Genomic DNA, 23,963 nt, shown 5'->3' with positions numbered 1-23,963 from the left:
CTTTTGCCCATTCATTATCCCTCTATCTCTTCTTATAATAAAAAGAATTTCTCCTGAAATCACTAATCAGAGTATGATGCCTTTCTATCCTCCCCTAAGTTAGTAAAATTAACATTCAACATAACAAATACCCAATTCGGTTCTGCTTGGTACATTCTAGTGGATCCAAAATTTATAAAGCCTTTCCCCATTGTGAAAATCACAAACCCAGTGATAGTGGAATTAAAACTGCCACGCCTACTGGAAAAAGTGCACCCAGGGTTCCACTGCAGTTTGCTTAAGCTGCTGGTGGGGTCAGAACTGGACCAGTTGCCAGGATAGCTCCAGGTCTGATCATAGTGGAAGAGGAGACACATTACGAGGTTAAAATGATCCTGGATGCCAGGTTACACAAAGGCAACTTCAATAACTAGTCCAATGGAAGGGATACCCAATGTCAGATGCTAGATGGGTGAATCTGCAGAATATGAAGTCAGACCGATTGATCAGTAAGTTTTGTGAGAAAGACAAAGGACCTTCCTTGGCATAGAGAGAACCCTGGCTTTCATTAATATGTGTGCTTGTGTATGTGTGTATTTGATGTTTTCCAGGTCCTTCTCACTTTCTAGTGGGATCCAACTGTCAACTTTGAAATGGATCAGGCCTGCCACAGCTATCTTTCTGTTTCCCAGCTTGTCACACAGTGTGGGAGGGAGGAGGTCTGCAATGTCAGACCAGACAACAACATGAACCAAGGTCATCTCAACAGGTGTTGGCCAGAGACTGACGGGGTTGCCAAAGAGATGCCAGAACATCTAATTGGACAATGTGACTGATGACAATGAAGAAGGGCAATATCTATTCTTTAATTATACCGAAACCGCATGAAATATTTAAAAGGCCTCCCCACAGAGATGAGAGGAAGATAGGACGACCCTCCCTCAGCCACCTTGTTCATAGCTGAACTGCTCCAATAATCAAGAGAGTCACATAGATCTGTTCCATCCTTGACATGGGTCAGTTGCCACTTGAGAACATTAAGCCGTGTTATGTTCTTGGCACAGATGTGTCCCAATAATTTTTCCACAGGCAAAATAGGATGGTAAAGTTGGATGGTAATTCACCAGAGGGAAACAAGCAGACATGCTAGAAATTGAGAATGTCAGAGTTTTTGGAATCATTTGTGAGTGGTCATTTAGTAGATGGACACTTGTTGAAATGGTGTGACCTCAAGATAGTCATTGTTACAGAAAGGACCCCACCTACTAAGATGGTCTCCTGCCCTGTAATAGTTCTACTCCATTGCACTCCAGAGGTAAAGGACATTTGGTATAATGGACACAGTAGAAGCACCCGTAAAGTCCAGCCTGATGAACAGCCAAGAATTTTTGAGGTGTTCTAGTTGTTCTGAAATTAGTGAAAAGGAAAGAATGTTTCAATGGTGTTGTAGCCCAAGCTCCAATACCACATGATAGTGGACAGCCATAGGTCAATTTGAGCACTAGGTGGCACAGGCGGGGGTATCTGGTATCTGCCATGACACTGTGGTGCCTGCAAGGTGCACCCCTAGCATCTATCTACAGCCAGATAAAAGATTAAGACATAATAGACCATGTCATGAAACACTGATTGTGATGACTTTGACTGCCACACATATATATATCCAGGATCCCAATCCTTGTGCTGTGGTGTTGTGGAGTTGAGGTGCTGAATTGCAGAGGAGCTGAGGTGCTGAAGTGCGAGGTGTTGAGGAGCTAAGGTTCTGAAGTGCAGAGGTTCTGAAGTGCGGAGGTTCTGAAGTGCAGAGGTTCCGAAGTGCGGAGGTTCTGAAGTGCGGAGGTGCTGAAGTGCTGAGGTTCTGAGGTACTGAAGTACTAAGGTGCTGAAGTGCTGAGGAGCTGAGGTGCGGAGGTGCTGAAGTGCTGAGGAGCTGAAGTGCGGAGGGGCTGAAGTGCTGAGGAGCTGAAGTGCTGAGGGGTTGAATTGCGGAGTTGTTGAGGAGTTAGGTGCGGAGGAGCTCAAGTGCAGAGGGACTGAGGATCCTGGTAAGGAAACATCTCTGGAAGGATGACCAGATATTTCAAATTAAGTTTAACAATATAAGAGATCCAAGTCCATCCTTATTGGTCAGAATGTCTTCTTCCACACCATTGGGAGCTGCACTCTTGTGGCAGCTGCATTTGGCTACAACTCTGTCTTTATAAAATACATAAAACACTTATTTTTAGTATAGTCTTTAAGGGCCAATGTTTTTATGGTTTGGGTTTTAATTTACCAATCACATTTTTCATTACTGTGACTATTCCTCTAGATTCTTTAGGACAGAAACATTATTTATTTGCTTATCTTTTTTATGTTACTTGTGTTCAACACTTGTCCTAAAGGATCAAATCAGAAGAACTGGAGGGCAAATGATGTGCTATTCTAGACATTGTCTCTCAAGATCTACATTCCAATTTTTGAAATAAAAATGTTAGAGCTATTCTGCATTCTCACCTATTACCTTATCTTCTAGTTTCCATCACTGATTTTGCGATGGAAAACGATTTGTTGAGAAAATTAAGAGAAAACATGAAACGTCTCCAAAAAGAGGTAAGAGAAAACATTTTTTCATAGGCTAAATGCTATTGCCCAGTGTTATGGAATGTATAGAAATGTATAGAAAGGTAGGTAGGTAGGTACCGTAGGTAGGTCAGTCCAGCCATTGTCTGAGAATAAAACACAAATAAATGGAAGGAAAGCAACGAGAGAGACCTGTAGTCTCTATTGCATCTTGGGCAGCCATGTAAGTTGGATGATGAATCAATGAACTTGCAGACCTAGTTTAGGTCATTGTAAATATTCATTTAACATATTTAATAGGTCAAGTTCCCAATGGAGATTTTACCTGACTTTAGCAGGAGTGCTTTTCGTTTTCTCTGCACTTAAAATGAAAGGGCTATTTGGGGATATAGTAGAAGAACTCCCTATTTGTCCCATTCCTACCCCCAAGATGCTTTTTCAAGAGGCAACTGGACTTTCTTTTTTTGTTTTCCTTGAAGATGTATAGATACTCATCCAAGAAGCTCCTTCAGTTCTGGATGAATATCAAAATCTTATTTTGTTCACTAGTGCGAATTTCCAGGGAACGGTGCAAAGTAGATGCTAGAAGATACAGTTGGCACATCAGATTTGAAGATGAAACTATGTTTAACATCAACCCAAGTCACATAGAGCTGTTCTTAGAAAAATTAGTGTCTTTAATTACTGTCAATTTGTTTTTTTTAAAAAAATAGGGTATTTTGTCATTGCAGGAAGAAAGATCCAGACTTCCCCTTCTGTCATCTACCACAGAAGAAAGGAGACGCACTGAGGTATATAATGTATACTTATAGGTCACCTTAGGATATGTTTACGAAAAAAATGTAGAGAAACTGTAAATAAATATTTTTTTCACAATTGATAATTGTTAATAATGCATGTGCAACATATTTTATATAGTGTATATGCTTGTTTTATATTTCTGTTACATATATGAGATCCACACACACATCTATTCAATGCAAAATAATATTAAAAAATGGCACTTATCAGAGTTCATGCTCATTCTTGGTTCGTTCCTTCCTTGCTACATTAACTACTTGCTTTGGCCACAGACAATAGTGAAATAAAATTTAGATGACTCATATTTTGTTTGAACCACTGTGTTTTGCATTTCCTAAACAGATTAACTAAAATTAGATCATTCTTTTTCTATCCCAGCGTGAATATTTATTGCCTGCATTGAACATCTACAGCAGGGGTCTTCAAACTTGATACCTTTAAGACTTGTAGACTTCAACTCCCAGAATTCCTCCTCTAGTCATGTTAGCTCAGGAATTCTTGGAGTTGAAGTCTACAAGTCTTAAACTTGCCAAGTTTGAAGACCCTTCATCTACAGCAATAAATTGGGAGTTGCACATGTTTGTGCTCATCTTGACATGCATGATTTTAATATGCACAAATATGCTTGTCTACACCCCAGACTCTTTTCCTAAGGAGGAAGTTTAAACTAATATCCTCTTTACACTGACATCAGAGAATTTATGGAAAACAAAGTAATGTAATTCTTCTCATGATCATGAAATGTACCTCCCAGAAAAACTTTTCTTAAGGAAGAAAAGTAACAAGCAAACCTCTAAAATTCATTTTATGTTTTTCATTCTTCACGGAACTGCCAGGTTTCCAGGAGCCGAGAAAGTATTAGGATGCACCTGGGCCAAGATTTAAGTTTAAAGATGTGTTCCCATCAGGTAAGCAATCTAGCATATGAGGAACCTTTTGAGTGTGCCTGACCGAGGAATAGTTCACGTCATAATAAGAGGTGAAGAAGCCCAATGGCAAGTTATGGGGTAATGGGGGTGGGAGTAATGAGTGGACTGATATGGAAATATATTCCTGACTTGTGATGTATTTTGGTTTCTCTAGATTGTTCACACAAAAACCGAACGACTGGAAGTAGATCTAAAGAGAGCAAGGGAGCAGAGTTATACGTAAGTCATGGCATAAATCATGCCTTTATGTGGTGCACAAATGTTTTAGATATCCTCTCTAGAATGACTTCTGAAAAGTGTTTAGTAACAATTTGCTGTTTATTACCTTGATGGATTATCTGCCCTCAAGTCATTTAATACTCACCTAGTTTATTTAGTGATTACATATCATGAGATAATCATACATTCATAACAGAGAAACACTCCTTCAAATCTTTGCATGATTCTATTAAGTTCACACATTGAACACAACATTTCTCTTTTCTACATTGGCAACGGGACTGGCCATTTTATCAAACAAGTGATGAAAATTATGTTCTACTAAAGCTTGGAAAATAAGGTGGGAATAGCAACCCTTGAATTTGTTTTTTAAACAAAACCTCTCATAATGACTGACAATCGTATTAATACCCTTGTTATTTCATGCTCCCTCATAAACAAGGTACTGCCTTAATCACTGAGGAAGCAACTTGTTGGGATAGGATGACAGTTAGCCGTTTGTGAGAAGTGAGAACTTTCCCCATATCCTACATCCATAGCTTTACTTTGCTTCTGAAAATCATTTTGAATTTTGAATTTGTTTGAGCCTTTCGTGGAATGTATAAAAAAAAAGAAAAATAAATGGTTAAAGTGTTATTTCCTGTGTGTTTATATAAACACACACAAACACACACACACGCACACATATGAAGGTATTTTGATGTGTTTTAATTGAAGAAAAAGATTGATAATTCAAGTAAAAAAACAAATTAAGGGAGCTAATTTCTCTCCGGTATTCGTAATTTGCAGAAAGACAATGGAAATGTCAAAACTGCTGACAGAAAAAGAGGAGCTGGAATTAAAAATTCAGGAGCTTAGGAATAAAAATCTTCAACTGGCCAAAGAAAAAGAGGAACTCTGTGAAGAATATGAAGAAAAGCTGAGCAGGTGAGAAAATTTTAGATGGCAACCCTGACTTTCTCTTCCTTTCTCAGTTATTTCAATTAGTTTTAATTTTGAACAAGTTTTATGATTCCAATAAAAAAAATCTAAGGGGGCTAATTTCACTATTTTACAGGAAAAGTAGCTCCGATGAGTCTGGGCAGCTGGACAAACTCAGACGGGAGAATCAGAGTCTCAGGTGCCAGGTTCAAAGATTTGCTGGAGAAAAAGCAGAGCTCCTGCGAGAAAATAATCATATTAAAGAAGAACTTTATAGGTGAGAAATATTTAGATGCAACCTTAACTTTTTTTTTCAAAGATAAATTTACTTATTAGAGCCCTTAGGCCAGATACACTGGATAAAAGAAAAATTCCATTCTTTCATAAGTATGTATAAGTGAATAAGAGCAATAGGTATAATGAAATACAAAAATAATTAGGAGTGTAGGTATGCTTAGCAATTCAAGTAAAAAATTAAGAGGGCTAATATCTCTCTGGTCCTCAATATTTACAGAAAGACAGCAGTGATGTCAAGACTGATATCAGAGAAAGAAGAGCTTCTAATCCAGACCGAGATGCTGGCGTTCAAAAATATTCAATTAAGTGACGAGAAAGAGGCGCTCTGCAGAGACTACGAAGAAAGACTGTGGAGGTGAGAAATTTTTAGATAGCCACCATGAACTTCATGGTGTTCTGCTCCAGAATTTTTATATTAATTTCTCCTTATCTAAGAAAGCTTGGAAAAATTTGACAATCTCCTTACTTTACCAAGAAATTAATGAATTATGGCTCATTATACTTTTACAAATACAAATCTAGGAGTTAATCCCATGGAAGTGAATGGGAAGATATGTATAGGAGATATGTATATGTATAGGAGATCCCCTATACCTCCAATCCCCACTGGACAACAATATTTATACACTTCTAACCGTCTGATTTTTTTTCTAGAGAGAAACAACTGAGGAAGGGCTGCCGTGCATTCTTGATGGAGAGAGACCAGATGGACCAAAGACTTAGTAGTTGGGAGTGCAAAAGCGGCTCTGAGAGTGTTTGCCAAACAAGGGCAGACATTACAGAGGACAAGACAGAAGAAGCTCATGAAAAAATGGTGGACCATCAATTAAATAAGAAGTGGCTTAAAGCTTCGGTAGACAGCCTCAAAATCAAAAAATCTAAGGAACCCAGGGCAAATGTACTGAGATGGCTTCAGCAATCTCTGAAAATCCTGAAAAAGGATTACTCTAAACTGTCAAGATACACCCTGCCAGAATGGCTTAAAGCATCCACAACCAACCTCCCAAAGGAATGCGATGAGGCATCCAGGGAGGATGTGAATGGTTGGCTGCATGTATCGCTAAGTCATCTCCAAGAAGAAGGGCCAGAAACGTGTGATTTGGATGTGCAGGAATGGCTTGAAGCATCTATTATAGGCATTCAACATCGACAAAAGTCCAAGTAAAAGTCTTGAGGAAGCCTAAGGAAGGGATGGTTTGAAAAATCAATAGAGAACCTCAAGAAGTAACGTCCTGAAGGATCTGTGGTGAATATATTTGAATGGTTTCAAGGATTCTGGAGAACCTAGACCAGTTCTTGAAAAGCGGCTTTGACAATCCGTGGAAAACCTGCAAGAAAAAGGTTCTGAAGTATCTAAAGAAGATGCCCAAAATGGCTCATAATATCTGTAAAGAATCTTGAGAAGGAAAGACCTAAAACACCAAACCTGGATACTCAGGAATGGCTTGAAGCCTCTATTTAAGGCATTCGGGATCTACAGAAGTCCCCGATAGAGATTACAGGAACTCTAAGGAAGAGATGGTTTGTCAGTAGGGAATCAATAGAGAACCTCAAGACGAAAGGTTCTGAAGGACCCATGGAAAATATATTACCATGGCTTCAAGGATCCTTAGAAAGCTTTTCATTTTCTGAAGAACCTGTACCACCACTTCTTGAAAAATGGCTTCAACAATCCCTGAAAACTTGGAAAAGGTCCTGAAACATACAAACAAGATGCCAAAAATGGCTTGAAATATCTGTAAATAGTTTCAGAGAGGAAGGACCTGAAGCATCCCGTCTAGGTACTCAGGAATGACTTGAAGCATCTATTAGGGGCATCCAGGATCTCAAATACTCTTAAGGAATCAAAATCAAACATGGTAAAGAGGAAGGAGAGAGTGATTTGTGTAGAACCTGTTTGCTCTGAAAGAAACTAAAAGATGGATGGATGGATGGTTTCAAACATCTTGAGCAAGTTCCAGAAAGCATGGTTCTATCCCATCCAAAACAGATATGCAAGCATGGCTACAAACATCTCTGAAAAAAACTCAGATGAGAATCCCCGGAAGAAGCCAGAAACAACCCAGAAGAATGGCTCTAGGAATCCACAGAAAATGTCCTGAAGAAATTGAGCAATATGTGAATGAGTAGCTTGAGATAGTCTTCAATCACCTCCATGAGGAAGGGCCTGAAACCTCCCATCCCATCCCATTTTGGTATAGACTTGTCTCTCATTTCTGCTGCTTCTAGTGTGACTGGGATCAAGATGACCAAATGAACACAATGGAAACCTATCGGCAAATATGTATTGTTATGCTTTTTTAAAACTGCTTGGGCTTTTTTTAAAGTGAGTGGCATGCCGTTTTCCTAACTATGGACTATGGTATTACAGCATGAGCTTCATTCCCAGTGAATGCTTGTCATCAACCATGGTGATTATCTAGATGCTGCCTTAAGTTGGGTGGGAGGAGAAAAGAAAGAGTGGAAGAAAAAAGGAAAGGAGATTGATATGGAGGAAGAAAAGGAAAGAAGCAGAGCCAAACAACAGCATGATTTATGCCAAAATGCCAAGAATGGATAGACAACGGTAGAGTACAGACAAAGGATAAACCAAGATTGCATATGACATACAGGCTGTCACACTAACTACAGAGCACAGCTCACAAAAACAAAGAGATCCTTGGGAATTAGGAATTATGCCAGTGAGAGCTGGATGATGCCCGAAGATAACCATCAAAGTTAAATAATTCTCAATGATAGCCTATCAAGAAACCTCAAGCCAAGTAAGATGTCACAAAAGCTGTCACCAAGGATCTAGTTGAAGAAATGCATTTAAGCAATAGTTTAGAAATTAGATCGGTCAGCAGTGACAATAAGTTTAGATGCACACCTGTTTCTATGTGTTATGAAGAGGAAGCATTTTTCCTAAACAATACATATTAGTGTTACACAGTCTCATGTGAATTTACCCTACATAGATGTAAACAAAATGAGAGATGATTCTGTAACTAAGCGGTTAGTTTACGGATCAGAAGGTCTGGAAATAGCTTCCCCATGAACTCAAGGGCTGTCTTAAACAAGCCCTGATCACTTAGCACATTTAGGAAAGGAACAAGGGAGGTTTATTTGTCACGGCTGTGGTAAGAATTTCCGAAGCATCTTGATGAGGAGGAGCACTCTGAATACTGCACCTTCTCTGCTGGAGAATCTGTGGGCCTCCCGTATTTTGGGGGTAGAAATTCCCAACTCATGGGCCTTCTTCCCTTGGGGGCTGCAGTCCAGGAAGATGTGCAGCACCGCTCTTCAGAGAAATCCTGTGTTTTCATCTGATTCTTACAGGAGAAGTTGTCAGCTCAGTTTCGGCATGTGCTGCCCTCTTATGGACTATTTCAAATGGATCTTCACTGTTGATCATTTTCTTTGTTTGGAATCAACTGACCTGCCTGTATAAAATGATTTAGGGCCCCACATGCAGCTCTCATGGAAAAGCCAGAAGTGAAAGCTGGAAGCTTTGAAAGTGAAAAAGAATCAACCAAAATCAGGAGTGCTGCCCTGACTGCAGCATTGCTAACATAACAGTGCAGCCTGGGTGAAAGGGAAGGGGTGCCTTCTCAGGAAACACCTCTCAAGACTTCTAGGCCCATCTGACAGATATGGTCCACGGTCTGGGCCTCAGAGTATCTCCGTGGCCTGAAATGGGGTTCCCAGCAACCGAAGAGAGATCATTGGCCTTGATGGTGTGATGGAGGATGAGCGGATTTCCAGAAAAAATGCAGACTGCCCCTTTCAGCAATTCCAAAAAGGCTCCACGCCCATTTGCACTACCAGGTGACCCTGAGGACATAGGAGAACCTCCAAGGGGGCTCAAATACTCCCTAAAAGAATACAAATGACCAGCTGTCTGTAAGGAATATCAATCCTTCCATTCCCTACCATCCAGTCAAGAGCTGGGGAAGCTTCTTGGATAAGAATCGAAATGTCTTCAAAGAAAAAGCAAGAAAGTCCAGTTACCTCTTGAAAAAGTGTCTTTGGACATTGGACTTGATGCTTTATTGTATTTAATTTGCCTGCTACATGTTCTTAATAAAGCCTGAAATCTCCTTATTAACTGGTATGTTCATTGTCTTTGGATTCTCAAAAAGCCACTTATCTTGCACCTGGTTGTTGCCTGACACTAGGCCAAAAACACATACACATACACACAAAGACATATCAGATTTATCCCATCAGACTGATTTACTTTCAATAACAAAGTCAATTTACAATCAAACAAAGGAGGCACTCAAAGAAATTTACTATTCAGAAGCAATTGTGCAAAGAGACCAGATCACTAACGAACCCGGCTCTCACTAGAAATCAACTGTATCCATCAGATATCTGGACCCCCAGAATGGGCTTGGCCTTGCATAGGAAGCCCAAAGCAGGCTGCAGCACTACAGAGCCTTCAAGCCACATTGCAGCACATGCCCAGCATAGAAAGCTTTGCTTGCTTTTCTACCCAGGGATTTCCCCAGCCCGATCCCCTTGCCACTTTCTCTGTAAGGGAAGAAGCCAGGCTCTGCTCCCTCACGTGAAATGGAGCACATAATCTCCATGCCAGGAGCAGCCTTCCTCCCAAGACATTTTTCTAGAAACCGGAGTTCTGGGCAGGCTCACTGATTCTGCAGCAAAGACAGCTAGTATTCGGGCACCCGCAAAGAAAGCCTTCTGTTCTTTCCATTCTAGGTTAAGCTGAAAGAAAGTAGCGTGCAAAGAGCCACATAATATTGTACTCGCCATTTCTTGCCAAATGACCTCACCTAATGGTTTCATCTACTGCTGGTGTTAAAAAGGAGCAGCCACAAACTCTGATCACTCAGACCATGCTATTCATGTGCTTACACAGTGCTTGGAGGCTGTGAATTTCGGGGTAGGGAGGCATGTGGTCTACCTCAAACCTGATTCTCAATGGGGTAAGTGCTCCCCAAGAGACAGCTGGTGGGCAATTGGGGTTTCCTCTGGATTCACAATTGTTGCTCGAGGAGTAACTGGAGCTATGGCTAGCTGGCTTTGCAAAGAGCCATCTCCTGCATCAAATTTACCCCTTCCTAGATTGAGAGGGTTTGCCCAGTTATTCACAATTTGGTCCCTTCATACCTGGACTTGTGTAACGGGCCGTCCAGCTAATCTTCTTTTGGCTATCACGCTGCATGGACTTTCAGTTTTTTTCTCAAGTTTAATACAAAGTGCTGGTTATCACTTTTCAAGCCACAAATAGCACAGAGCCAGGATATTTGCAAGAAGGCTTCTCTCTAAAAAGGTACATGCCCATATGACTGAGCCAGATAGAGAGTGCCTCCAGGCCCCCTCACTTAGATGCTGTCACCCAGTGAGACCTAGTTAGCGCACCTTTCCCATAGCTGCCCCTGCCAAGTGATAAGAGGATTTTCTGTGGTGTTCAGCATCCTCCCTCCATCCCATTGTTGGGCGATAAGGAGCTTGCAAACATCCGGTTCTTCCTCCATGGCATGGGATAGTTTGAGACAACGTAGAGTTCAGAAGGTGTGGAGGGAGAATGGTTTTGCTAGTACCATACTAGGTACAGTCTGTGGTTACTAGCATTTTGTTGGTTTTTATATTTTATTGATATGCACTGACCCGCCCAGGGATGTTGCACATAAAATGGGTATCCACATCAGTCTCTTAAATAAAAAGGAGTCACTACTGTGTGATCATCTGTCCAACAACAAAATCAAACTGATCCCAATAAATGAGGGATTTATTGCAGTTGGGACCTCCTGGGACCTCGCTGAATTCAGGCGGGCCTTCCTTACCTGTGATGTGTGTGGCTGTCAGGAGGGACTATGCAGATTTCCTGTTCTGTTCTGTTTTACACATTAGTCTGTGTGCAGCTGGACATGCAGCTAAAGCCACCTAAAGCCAACAAAACAGACTATAGATCTGAATGCTTTGTTTGAAGAACAGGATATGGTGAAATGGGGAAAATACGGATACATACAATGAGAATCTAATACAAGATAGACAGTATTAAGTTACTGCTGAACATAACAATTAATACAAGCAATTTAAATCTGACCAGTGATGCCTTGTGTGTGGGATGTGGGTTTGTCCTTGGATGACCATATGCCACAGATGAAGATGGCTGCTGCTTTGTGGAGTCTGGCTTCCCAGTGCGCACTTGGTTTGAGAGTGCTGGCTGATGGGTAAATGGGTGGGGTCAGCTTCAAATAATATAGTTGGGGCATATTTGTTCCTCTGGCCACTAGGTGGGGCTAGAGAGCAACAACAGTATCACCTTTATTGCAGGCTCTTCACCTGGAAGCAAAGAAAAAGGGAGCTAGAAGATAGTACATAATAAGGGCAGAATTCTCACTTTCTGCTGCCATTTTGCCAGCTATGAACAAACTGGAAGAACTGAAATTATCAGGGCAAAGCAAAGGAATGATTACCTAGAGGGAGACACCTTTTTGTTGTATTCTTAGAAAAGACTAGTATGGAGGCATTTTAAAAAACAATTGATACTATTGATAATAATTGATATTATTAAAACAGCTTCCTGGCTCATGAAGAAGTGTTCTGCTAGAGACACCCTCTGGAAACAGATCTCCACTCCACATTCTCGAATTCACCGTTGCACCTCTAGGGATAGGGTGGTCAGTAACTGCTACAGGACTGTCAACTCCAGCATCTGAGTTTCTGGATTTTTTTTCTGGGTTCAGCCACTGATGTCAATGTGGTAGAGGTGGCTGCTATGTTCCCAGGGCTCCTTCTGCTAGCATAACTCTCTGAAGTGGTAATGTTTTAGACCAAAACTTGTGGTTCCTTTTCCCCAGGCTGTTGGTCTTCATGCTTATCTAGAATTTCCCACAAGGTCCAACCAGAATGATTGGGTTTTCTTTTCCACCTCTGATGTACTGCAGATCCACTTCTTCATGATGCTGAAAGGCTGCCCCAAGACATCTCTTTGGATCTGGAAAGAGGGAAATTCTTTCTTATGATCAGGAATTCCCTTGACCTGTTTAAGCTCCTATCTTCATGCAGGCAGATAGAAATTTCAGTTGTGGAATGAAATCCTTTTAGTGCTTAAATGAATCCTACTTATCTTGGATCTTTTTAGAAAAACCCTCCAGAATAAATGTTTTGAGCAGTGGAATCAGATTGGATGCAGCTGCCCCTCTTCCTACATTAAGGTAACTGGCATCCTGCCAAACATATTACTTGCTATACTGAAAGTAATTTAATTTTCCTTTGGAAAAAAAGGTGAATTTTCCAGATTTATCCTGATCTGAAAATACCCAGCATAATCATCCGCATTCTTGGACCCCCGCACGTCTGCTCTGTGCACAGGATTAATCACCATTGTTTTGTGGTAACACTAGCTTTTCTTGCAGGTTCTCTGGTTGACAAGGGGTATCCCGACTCCCAACTGCCTGAGATCTGGTCCCATCTGGCTGGCTCTTTAGGACCAAGCAAAATGTCCCTCTTGGTAGTCTCAATTGGGGTCCCCAAGGGGATGGATCCTGTTTTGGTTCAGGGGGTGGAGAGAATCTGCCCAATGCTTCCTTCCTTGGAACCAGGTAAAAATGGACCTTTTGGGGGACTTTCGGTTAGAATCGGTCTTCAAACTACTGAGTGCAAAATGATCCATCCAGGGTGTGCCTTTGATTGGACTGATTCAGCCACCTTACCTTCCAGCTGATAGGCCATCAGGTGTCCAGACAGACCCAAACACACACTTGATGGGGCCATTTTTGAATCTCACTCACTCTCACTGTCACTCCTGGCTTCCACCAGGAAGCTCCTGGCCAGCAGCTTCTTTCCTGCAGAGAAATCATCCTGGCCACTGATTGTCCATAAGGGAGAATCGTGGCACTCCCACCTTTGCTTGGCATGCTGGGAAGACATCCTAAAGACAGGATTCCTTCCTGGGGCTCATGAGGAACACCCCATCTTTCCCAGTGTTGGAAGTATTATCCTTCTGGGTTCAGTTCCAAGTGGGGAAAAAGACACTGGAAACATGGAGGGTATTTGGAAAGATGGTTTTAATGGTGGACAGGACGACATGGCTTGAAGCTCCAAAGGATGAGCACATGCTCCAAGGTGAAGGAAAAGAGAAAGAAGGGCCAGCCAAGATGCTGAGAGACTCTTATCTACCCTCTGTTGGGCCCTACCTTAGTGTTTCCTGTCCCTGTGCAAGAAATGTTTCCCATTGGCTGTCAGACTCCCAGGGGCGGGAGTCTTAGCTAACTTTGTAGGCTTTCCTGAGTTCCAGGCTTGGTTGAGCCTTGCTGGATGATGATGCACTGAAAGAGCTCTTGGGCAATTACTATACCTTTACCTGGAGATCTTTGTTATGTAAAGTATTCTGGCCCAGGCCTTAATGGCCCACCCATTAACAAAGGCGGAGGGGGGGAAGCTTCTGCTTCTGAGGTGTTTCTACTCTTTTTAGGGGAAATATTCTGCCTCTTTAATATTTCCTAGGATATTTTAATTTTCTAGAAGAGGGGTGGGTGTTAACTTCCTACACCAGCATCACAGGATCAAGTGGAAAAGAAGCCTCAAAGGAGGAAATTCCTGCGTTGGGGAGGGGATGAAGGGGAGGGGAGGGGGTCATCAGAAAACCCCGTCTGGAGTGCCGCCTCCATGCAAAGATCCCCACTCGAATCCCCTTCCTCTGAATGCTGCATAGCGGCTCATCCGGCTTTTCAGGGAAGCCGTTGTTCCTCCCAGCCCTTCCCTTCCTTGCAGGATTTCCTGCGGCCTCTTAGTGCTGGAGGTGAAGAGCATTTGGGGGGGAGAAAAGGGCAAGGGAGACCAAAGACTGGAAGCCTTCCACCCCAACCCGTGCCCTTTCATTAGGCTAGAAATTAGAGCTAGAAAAGCGGTGGCGGGCAAAAAAAACAAACAAAAAAAAAAAAACAGGGGCGCATGCTCAGTTCCCTTCTGAAACTCGAAGGCTGCCGGGATTCCGCAGAGGGAGCCCCTGGTGGTCCCTGCCTGCCACGGCAGCCTATCCTGCAAGCCGGAGGAAAGATGCGGAAAGCTTTGCCGCTTCCGCTTCCCAGGAATTCTGTTGCGCATGCTCTGTGGGACCTCTGAAGCTGCCGAGCTGGTCGGCTTCTCCAGGGGCTGGGCGTTCTACGTGCGATACATGGAGGCTTCCCCTTGGCTGGGGCGGGGCGGCTCTGTGCGTGGGGGTTGTGCGATGCAAATTGGCCCGGCCCTCAATCCCTGAAGGGAAGTGTGGCAGGAGAAGTTGACCCATTCCTTTCCCTGCTTTGAACTCCTCGGACGTGTGGAGCGCCGCCTGGACTTGGCGCGCTGCCGTGACTTCCGGCCGGTCCTGGAGGCTGAGGCGGGGCCGCAATCGAAGGGTCTTCCTGGGTTTCCTCTTTGGCAATGCGGGGGTGGGAGAGGAGAGTCTCTTGGTGCGCAAGTCCCCACCGAGGTGCGAAAAGGTGCCCCTCCCCTTGGGAAAGGAGCAGTGGATTTTTCCCATGCTTGGCACAGCTGGTAGACTGGTCCATGAGGGATTTGTGTTATTATTAGGGATTTCTGGATTCTGTAGCCCAGTACAGAAGTCTCCAACCTTGGCAACGTAAAGACTTGTGGACTTCAACTCCCAGAATTCCTGAGCTAACATGACTGGAGGAGGAATTATGGGAAGTGAAGTCCACAAGTCTTAAAAGCTGCCAAGGTTGGAGACTCCTGGTCCAATATATCTGTTGGAGGTTGGAACTCTAAGGTAACTCCAATGTTCCCTCCCCCCACCCATACACACACACCACAAATTGTACAGTAGCATTTTAACAACTAACAAATTAGCTGGGGTGCCTAGTGATGTCCCTCTTCCACATCTGCAGGAGCCCTTAGTTTCTGTTCCTAGACAGTACCCCAGTGGGAAGAAGGTGAAAGTTATTACAGGTAGTCCTCAGCTTATAACAGTTTGTTTAGTGACCCCATTCAAAATCACAACAGCACGGGAAAAAGTGACTTATGACCATTTTCCACGCTTATGACCGTTGCAGCATTACCATAGTCAGGTGATACATTAGGATGCTTGACAACCGTCTCATATTTATGGTGGTTGCAGTGTCTCACGGTCACATGATCACCCTTTGCAACCTTCTGACAAGCAAAATCAGTGAGGAAGCCAGATTCACTTAATAACTCTGTTATTAACTTCACAACTCCAGTGATTCACTTAACAACTGTGGCAAGAAAGCTCACTTAAGAAATGTTTCACTTGGCAACAGAAGTTTTGGGCTCAGTTGTGCTCCATAAGCCGAGGACTGCTTTTATTTACAGATGTCCACACATTTTTTTTAAATGGCTTTCAAAAATCCTTTTTAAAAAAACATTAGGAATGATTGTTATTATTAACATATTTTATGATTATCTTTACATGCTCATTACACCCCACGCTTACCTTTGGAAGCTCTCTGACCTTAAGGAGGGCAGGCCACAGGTCCCTGGGCTATGCAAAGGCTATTCTAGTGTAACCACATTTTGTGAGCAGGAACACAAGATTGGCCTATCTTGAAAAACAAGCTTGTTGCAAAATATCAATTTCTGACACAGAATTCACTATTATATCCCATCAACTGCAACAAAAAGATTCTTGTTTGAGGGACACATTCTTATGACATCACTTCCATTTCATTTCACTCTTTTTCTAGAAACTAAGCAGTCAATTTTAGTCTCTTTTCACCAATATGGCATCCATATGACTTGAAGAAAAAAATATACAAATAAACAAAGAAGCTCTCCTTTAAAGCTAACAGTCCTAATTTGTATGGAATTTTTTCCTTGTTATAGTAACTGCAAGATTATTTTGGACCACTTCAAAGGAGAGGACTTTGGAATGTTTTATGTAGTCCAAAAGAAATGTTTGGAGATCCTACTGCTCAGAGGTTTCTTTCTTCATCACAGTTTATAGTAATTTAATAAACATAATAGAATAAAAATGTAATGAACATTTTAGAATAAATTTTATTATAAAATTTAGCATGACTAATTTATCGTCCTTAAAAATCATGGATATATGAAGAATGGAGGCATTAATATTAATACAATCATCACCATCATCATCTTCCTAGCATTATTCCTGCAGGTGCAGGTTCCTTACAGAGTTTTAGAACAGATTACAAATAAATTGAACAGAGAAACAAAGAGATTATGTATGAACTCCTTAGAAAAAACAGAGTGATTATCAGAAAGCATGAATTTGTCAAGAAAGCAGTTGCCAGACTAATCTCCAAGGTACACAAGATAGGAAACAAGATAGTTACCATATGAGCTAACTACTTTATTGGAAAAATGTATCAAGAGACTCTTACAAGTCCAAAAGTCCAAATCTCTCACAAACTCTACAATGCCTGATAAGTCATGGAAGAACTTTTCTCTTGCAATTATGCAGTTGTGGGCTCCCCCACCTTATATGTTGATTCCCTAGGGCCGTGATGGCGAACCTATGGCACGCCTGCTGGAAGTGACACGCAGAACCACTTCTGCAGGCATGTGAGAGGTTGCCTGGAAGAGCCCCACTGTGCATGCACATGTGCCCTCACCAGCCAGCTGATTGTTGGGTATCTGCTGCATATGCACAGGGGGAGACGCACGCGTGGGAGACGTGAGCGCATGTGCAGATGCATGCGGTGTGGGGGGATCGCACATGCATGTGCAGAGGCGTGCACGCGCAGGAGGTGCTTGTGCAGGGGGCGGGGCAGTTGCACGCGCATTGCATCATGGGCGCAGGCACACATGTGCACGCACACACTTTTGGCACACAATGTGGAAAAGGTTAACCATCACTGCCTTAGGGAGCATCTCCTCCCCTGTCCCCCAAGGTCATTTATTATTTATTTGTATCCCACCTTTATTATTTTTACAAATAACTCAAGGAAGGGAAGATACCCAATACACTTCCTCCTATTTTCTCCACAACAACCCTATGAGGTGGATTGGGCGAGGACAGAGTGATTGGCCCAAAGTTACTCAGATGGATTTGATTGCTAAGGCAGGACTCACAATCTCCTGCTTTCCAGCATGGTGCCACACCATATTTGCACATATCACTACACTTCCTTACTAGATTGTGGGAAGGCTGGTGGTATAACTTGATTTCAGCAAAGTATTAACAAAGTACTTCCTAACAATTAACCTAATTCAATAATTGATAAAATATGATTTTGTGATGCAACATTTATACCAACTCTTCGACAAAGCTATTTTGATGTCATTTTAAAAATAACCAGATTTCATAACAATATTATTTCCTAATAGAGGTGCATAAGTAAAATGGGGTAGAAAAATATGCAATTTTAAGCAACTAGGACATAACAAACTATGGCAGCTTTTATAACAAAAAATGGAAGGCAGGTACAGTGTAGATAGAACTTTCATTAAGATTCCATTTGTGTTTTTTCTTATATTATTTCTTAGTGTATAATTTAGACCTAGATATAAACTTTAAACACATCTTAATGATTTACCAAAATAGGCTGAAAAAAACCAGTATAGAATTTACAGATAAACAAGTACAAAGTTATTCACTTAGAAGAGGGAAAATAAGATGCAGGGGGAAAAGGATAGAGGATGATAATATTTTGTGAAAATGATCTCAAAATTGCCATTGATTGCAAACCAATTTGCTAATTCTTGAACAAGTATTATACTGAATAAAGAATATGTATAGCTGTAGGAATTTTGATTTTACATTTCAGACCATGTTTCCTTTTGCAATTTCCATTAGTTGTATCCAATTTCAAATCATAACACTAGGCGGATCTGTGGCTCTATGTATTTGTGGATGATCCTTAGCTTGGCCTCAACAGGTGGAGGCATGCTTTCCCAAAATACCATTAGACTTCCTTTTATGCTGCTCTTGTATCTTCTTTGGTTTCAGCTATAGTACCATCTGCCTTGTCTATTTTTAGGAGAAGTGTGCAAGAATACTATGGAGTGGAAAATTTTCCACCGTCCCTCTCTAACTTGTAATAAATCTGACTGCTGTAAAATGATAGCATGTTTCTTTACGTATTACCCTTCTCTCACATACTATTAGTACCCTCTTGTACATGTATTTCAGTTTTCCTGGCTGTGAGTCACTTCTATGTAAGCCTGTAACAGTTCATTAAAACAGATTTAAAATGAGAGGTCATTTGGTTCTCTTCCTTACCATCTCAGTTTGTTTCCAGCAGGTAAAAAGCTTTAATGTGTTTTACTACAGTATTTTATTGTTTATATTTTAAAAATATGTTTGTGAAAAGAAATTGCTTTGTTTTTTTCTTGCTATGTATTCCATGATCTTTTGTTCTTAATGCGTCATTTTCATGCTATAATTTTAAAAAATCTAAAGTATTAATGAAAGAAGTTCTATGGCTACCTCATGAAGAAGCTTCTAAGAGGGAAATTGGAGAAAAATTATGGTGATTTTAGGTATGTTGTTGAATTAAATTTAAAACTGCTTCTAGTGAAGATGTTAAAAACCAGGAATACAAATTATAGCTGGACATGGAGTATTTAATAATGTAAATGCTATTTTCCTAATCTGCTTTAAACTAAAAAACAGTAAGTTGGAATCTAGAGCGTATATGCTTTCAGTAGTGGTATATATGCATATGACTTTTGTGTAGAGTACCACTTTTTTAATAAAGATAATTTTGCTGTAATTTTATTAAAATCCAATGTGTATTTTGTGGCAGAGCAAATTTATACAGAATAAGATGTTTCTGGGTCCTGTGGAAATTTAAAAATATAACTCTATGATTATATTGCTATTAGTTAACTGTGAGTGACAACGTTCTGCCAAATAGTGCAAAAACATGATTTATTTTGTCAGCTTTGGTTTAGTGTATGACATGAAACTAACCATTTGTAATTAGTGTGATTTGTGAGTCCAGCTGATTGTGATTTGGTCAATGAACTACAGTTAAGTTAGGTTTAACAGGATATGCAGAATGTTGTGAGCAAACCAAATTTTAATTATTGTTAAAGAATCTTGGGTTTCATGCACTCAGTTTCCCTCCTGGCCTTACTGATTTGCAAAAATTATAATTTGTTAATAGCTTTGATCTGGGAAGATGATGAATGAATTTTGGTTATTGCTTGCTCAGTGAAAAATGGAGGGAATTGGAGCATGTAATGAAAGGAGCGCTTAGTACTAGTTCATTCGAAGTCTGTATAAATCTATTCACTGTTAGTATATTATACTATATTGAACACAGGGAAGCAATCATCTGTATTGGAAATTCCTTCATTTTATTGACTATTAAGAAAAATCTTGAATTTAAGAGTAGCTAGATTTTTCAGGTATTTTAAGAAATGTGTCTGGAAAGTTCAGTACATCATCCTTTATTTTTTTCCTTATTCCTTACCAAACTAGCAATATTGTTTGTTGTTGTTGTTGCTGTTGTTGTTGTTGTTGTTAAGAAGTTTGCTGTTGTTTTTTGGTAGAAATAGTGTAAGTTAAAATCTTATCCTTATAACTTGTAAGAGCTAATTTATACTTGACTGCAAAAGTACTAAAATTACTTCTTTGGTAATAGTTTGATGCCATATTAGTAACAAATGAAACAAAAGATTTTTTTTTTCAACCAAAAATTACTCCATGATATACTGTACTATTTGGGCATCAGATAAAAGCCACTAACTGTACAGTATGAGCACAGTAATAAGACTAACTAAGAAAGCCCCATATTGGTGTTTTATCCTTCTGCAATGTCCTCTGGCTATATAGTCTAAATAGAATCTTATATAATTGGATAGGTTGCTGTATGTGTAGTTCCTAATATTCTGTATTTAAATAAAATTACTATCTTTTACTGTAAGTATCAGTAATGTTCATGCACCCATGAAGATTATATTTTCTCAATGACCGTTCAGATTAAAAGGGGACATTTACACAATTTATTTAAAGTAATATCCATGGGCTTTTAGGATGTGGAGGCATATGGCTTAAAAATGCTAAAAATTATAACGGTCTTTTTTCAATTTGCTCTGATAGCTGTTTAATAGAGCTAAGTGTTGTATAACATTGAAAAAGGCCATAAGTTCTATGCAAATTGTTGTGTCTCAAACAAGACTCAATAATTAATATTGAATTACTATCTATCATTGATTTGGCCTTAAAACCCAATAACTTTATTATTATATACCAATATATCTTTTAACACTGCCCCACTGAAGCCTCATTTTGCTATCTAATTGTTATGGTGGAGGCTCCTGGGAGAGAATGGGAAAAGCACTCTGGATGCCAAGAGTGTACATTCCTAGTAGGATAACTCAAGCCACGAACACCATCCTACCTGCCCAATTGAAGCAAGCAGGTAGTCTTCAACTTACAATAGTTCACTTAGTGACAGTTCCAAGTTATAACGGCACTGAAAAAAGTGACTTATGATGACTGTTTTTCACACTTATAAGTTACAACCATTGCAACATCCTCATGGTCACATGAGCAAATTCAGACACTTGACAACTCAGTCATATTTATGACGGTTGCAGTGTCCCGGGGTCATGTGATCACCTTTTGCCACCTTCTGAGTCAATGGGGAAACCAGATTCACTTAGCGACCATGTTACTAACTTAACAACTATAGTGATTCATTTAACGACTATGGCCAGAAAGGTGGTAAAACGGGGCACAATTCACAATTGTCACCCTTAACAATAAATTTGGGGCTCAGTTGGGATCATAAGTGAAGGACTACCTGAATCATGCAGCAGAGATCAATGAAAGTGGTGAAAGTGGATGATCATTTAGTGATAATGACAATGGGAGTATAAAATAATGTATAGGAGAAGGCAGTGTAAACCCACTTCTATATTCTCCACAAAAACATGGATAGGCATGTTTGACTGATTGTCAATATAGTATTAGATGATGGGCTCCTCAGATCAAACGACGCACAACGTAGCATTGAGAAAAGCTGATGATTTTTGGAGTATGGCTATAATGTGCTTGTGACACAGCCTTATTAAAGCCTTCCAGGTTAGAAGCTACAAAGACAGGATTATAGAAGAAATATTGAATCTAAGAAACAGGAACATGAGGAAGTTCAACACAGTGAAAGATTAAGTGAACCAATCACAAATAGAGCTTTTGTATGTCAGCAAATGAAAATGGAGCAGAAATGTACACTTTCAGTTTAAGTAGAAAATATTTATTGCTCAGAGCATGAAAACCAAGAAAGAATCTTGATTTCATAGTTGTAAAGAATATTGAAGAAACAGTATTTGGGTATAATGCCAAATACCAAAGTATTTGGGTATAGTTTGATTAAGTAATATCAATTACATTTCTCTGGAGAATTATAATTCATGAGGAATATAAGGAAGATATCAAAGTTGTAGATGGTTTTTGCCTTTTAAGATGAGCCATCAATAGTAGAGTAACTTGCAATCAAGAAACATGACATGTTTGGTAGACCATCCATGAAGGCACTGTAAACACTATTCAGATGCCCTAATGGGTCCATGCCTACAAAAACGAATAGTGACAGCAACTATATTCCTTCTGGCACTCTATGGAAGTGAAAATTTGAAGAAACAGGATAGGAACAGTACTTAGGCTTTGGAACTTTGGTGTTGGAGAAGACTCCAGAGAATACCATGGAAAGCCAAAGGGAAAATCCCAAACAAAACAATCCAAAGTTCTCACCCACGGCACAAATAACCAGGCTCAAATTATCTTACTTCAGATGCATTATGCAAAGATCTAGCTCTCTAGAATAGTCTATAATGCTGGAAAAGGTGCATGAAGAAAGAAAGAGAAGAAAACAAGTAACAGCAAGATGAGAAAATTCAATTGCAACAGCAGTGAACTGAAAGCCCATTTTCAAGACAGATCATCCGGTGAGAAAAGCTGACATTCATTTGATGGCACCTAATCAATCAATTTCTTTTAAATTGCTGTGTGGATGTTAAAGCTTTTTGTGACTAAGAATTTCTGCTTCTGTTTGTTGCATGGCTTCATGTGTAATATAAATATTTGCACATCCTCATATCAGCAGAAAATACTACAGTGAAAAATATAAAATACAGGAGTATTAATTATTTTATCACTGATATGCGTTTCATTACTGCAATACAGAAATTGAGTTTTCTGGAATTCCCAACCTTCATTTTAAATAAAATACAAATGTTTATGCCTTTAAGTATGTTTTGAAATTGAAGTCTCATACATTAAAATGAATGAAAGCGTCATTCTAAGTAATCAGAGATAGCAATTTTAAGACCTCACACAATGGATTTGGTCAGTATTTAAGTTAAGAAGCAGAACAAATTGTGCAAAGCAAATGTGTACAGTTCTTCAGAAACCAGCCTTTTTTCCTGAAGAATTTAAATTATAACTTTAGTAAATGTCTATAGTGATTCTCAGTTATCCAGATCATGGTTGTCCCAAAAGTGCTCTTTTGTTCTCCAGTTGCCTCTTGAAAAAGTATCTTTGGTATCACTTTAATACTTAGTACAGCGAGTGACCAAAATCCGGTATATGCTGACACTCTTCCAAAAATACTGAGGATGCTTTGTTCTATTTGTAAGTGAATATTGGTAATTGTGCGTTGTGACAGACTCAGAGGTGGTATTCAGCAGGTTCTGACCAGTTCTGGAGAACCGATAGAGGACATTTTGAATAGTTTGGAGAACTGGAAAATGCCACCTCTGACTGGAGATTTTACAGTATCCTTCCCCTGCTACGCCCACCAAGCCACCCCAACCAAACTGGTAATAAAAAAATTGAATCCCACCACTGGGCAGAGTCCTCCAGATTTGATGGTATGAAGGGATGTTAGAGCATGCAAAAGCATTCATGTTTAGCACCTGCCTAGATCTTCTTTCCCTGAATTCATATAGTTGCCCACCACCATATTTCTGGTAAGGGACATATTTGTTTAAGGAGCTAAAGTCTGGCTCTCTCAGACCAGCTATACTACTGTATATCTCAAAGCACCATTTTATATTAGAATCTCGTGCGGTATACTGCTGTTGTACATGAATATCATTGTGCATCATTTTTACACATGCCTTGTTTAAAAAGTTTTCAAACATCAGTTCAAGCTCATACTTGAACTATATTAGACTTATATGGCAGAATGTTAGAAAGGAGGCAATATTAATGGGAATTATCTGAATTTTATGTTTCATTCTAGATATATATTTTGTGGATGTTTTATTGTTGCTTTTTAAAAAAAAATTAGAATTGTAAACTGCAGAGTTACTTGGTTTTTACTTGGCTATAGAAACTGAATAAATAATCAGAGAAAATCATGT

General features: G+C 40.1%; 1 protein-coding gene across 2 annotated transcripts; it reads left to right on the top strand.

Moving 5' to 3' along the window:
* The first annotated feature begins 865 nt into the window (after positions 1-865).
* LOC148131314 (uncharacterized) lies at positions 866-7,157 on the top strand. Of its 2 annotated transcripts, none has more exons than XM_087960874.1 (9): positions 866-995; positions 2,495-2,571; positions 3,273-3,332; positions 4,179-4,250; positions 4,426-4,490; positions 5,280-5,417; positions 5,548-5,688; positions 5,926-6,063; positions 6,363-7,157. In XM_087960874.1, the coding sequence occupies exons 1-9, from the start codon at positions 992-994 to the stop codon at positions 6,871-6,873; spliced, it is 1,206 nt and encodes a 401-aa protein (XP_087817000.1). In that variant the 5' UTR covers positions 866-991; the 3' UTR covers positions 6,874-7,157. The 2 variants fall into 2 exon arrangements, with proteins under 2 accessions (XP_087817000.1, XP_087816999.1); XM_087960873.1 differs by having other exon boundaries at positions 3,255-3,332.
* Positions 7,158-23,963: the final 16,806 nt, after the last annotated feature.

This window comes from Notechis scutatus, chromosome 3, assembly GCF_049901735.1.
Source record: "Notechis scutatus isolate UNSWTSFEM ecotype Mainland chromosome 3, rNotScu1.2, whole genome shotgun sequence".
In the NCBI taxonomy this organism is placed as follows: domain Eukaryota; kingdom Metazoa; phylum Chordata; class Lepidosauria; order Squamata; family Elapidae; genus Notechis; species Notechis scutatus.
The sequence above is the reverse complement of the archived record's forward strand: the minus strand, read 5'-3'. Positions and strand labels throughout refer to the sequence as shown.

Coding starts and splice junctions, on each gene's coding strand:
- LOC148131314 (XM_087960873.1), top strand. Junction 4,491..5,279: donor GCAAGGGAGCAGAGTTATAC/GTAAGTCATGGC, acceptor CGTAATTTGCAG/AAAGACAATGGAAATGTCAA. Junction 6,064..6,362: donor TACGAAGAAAGACTGTGGAG/GTGAGAAATTTT, acceptor TTTTTTTTCTAG/AGAGAAACAACTGAGGAAGG.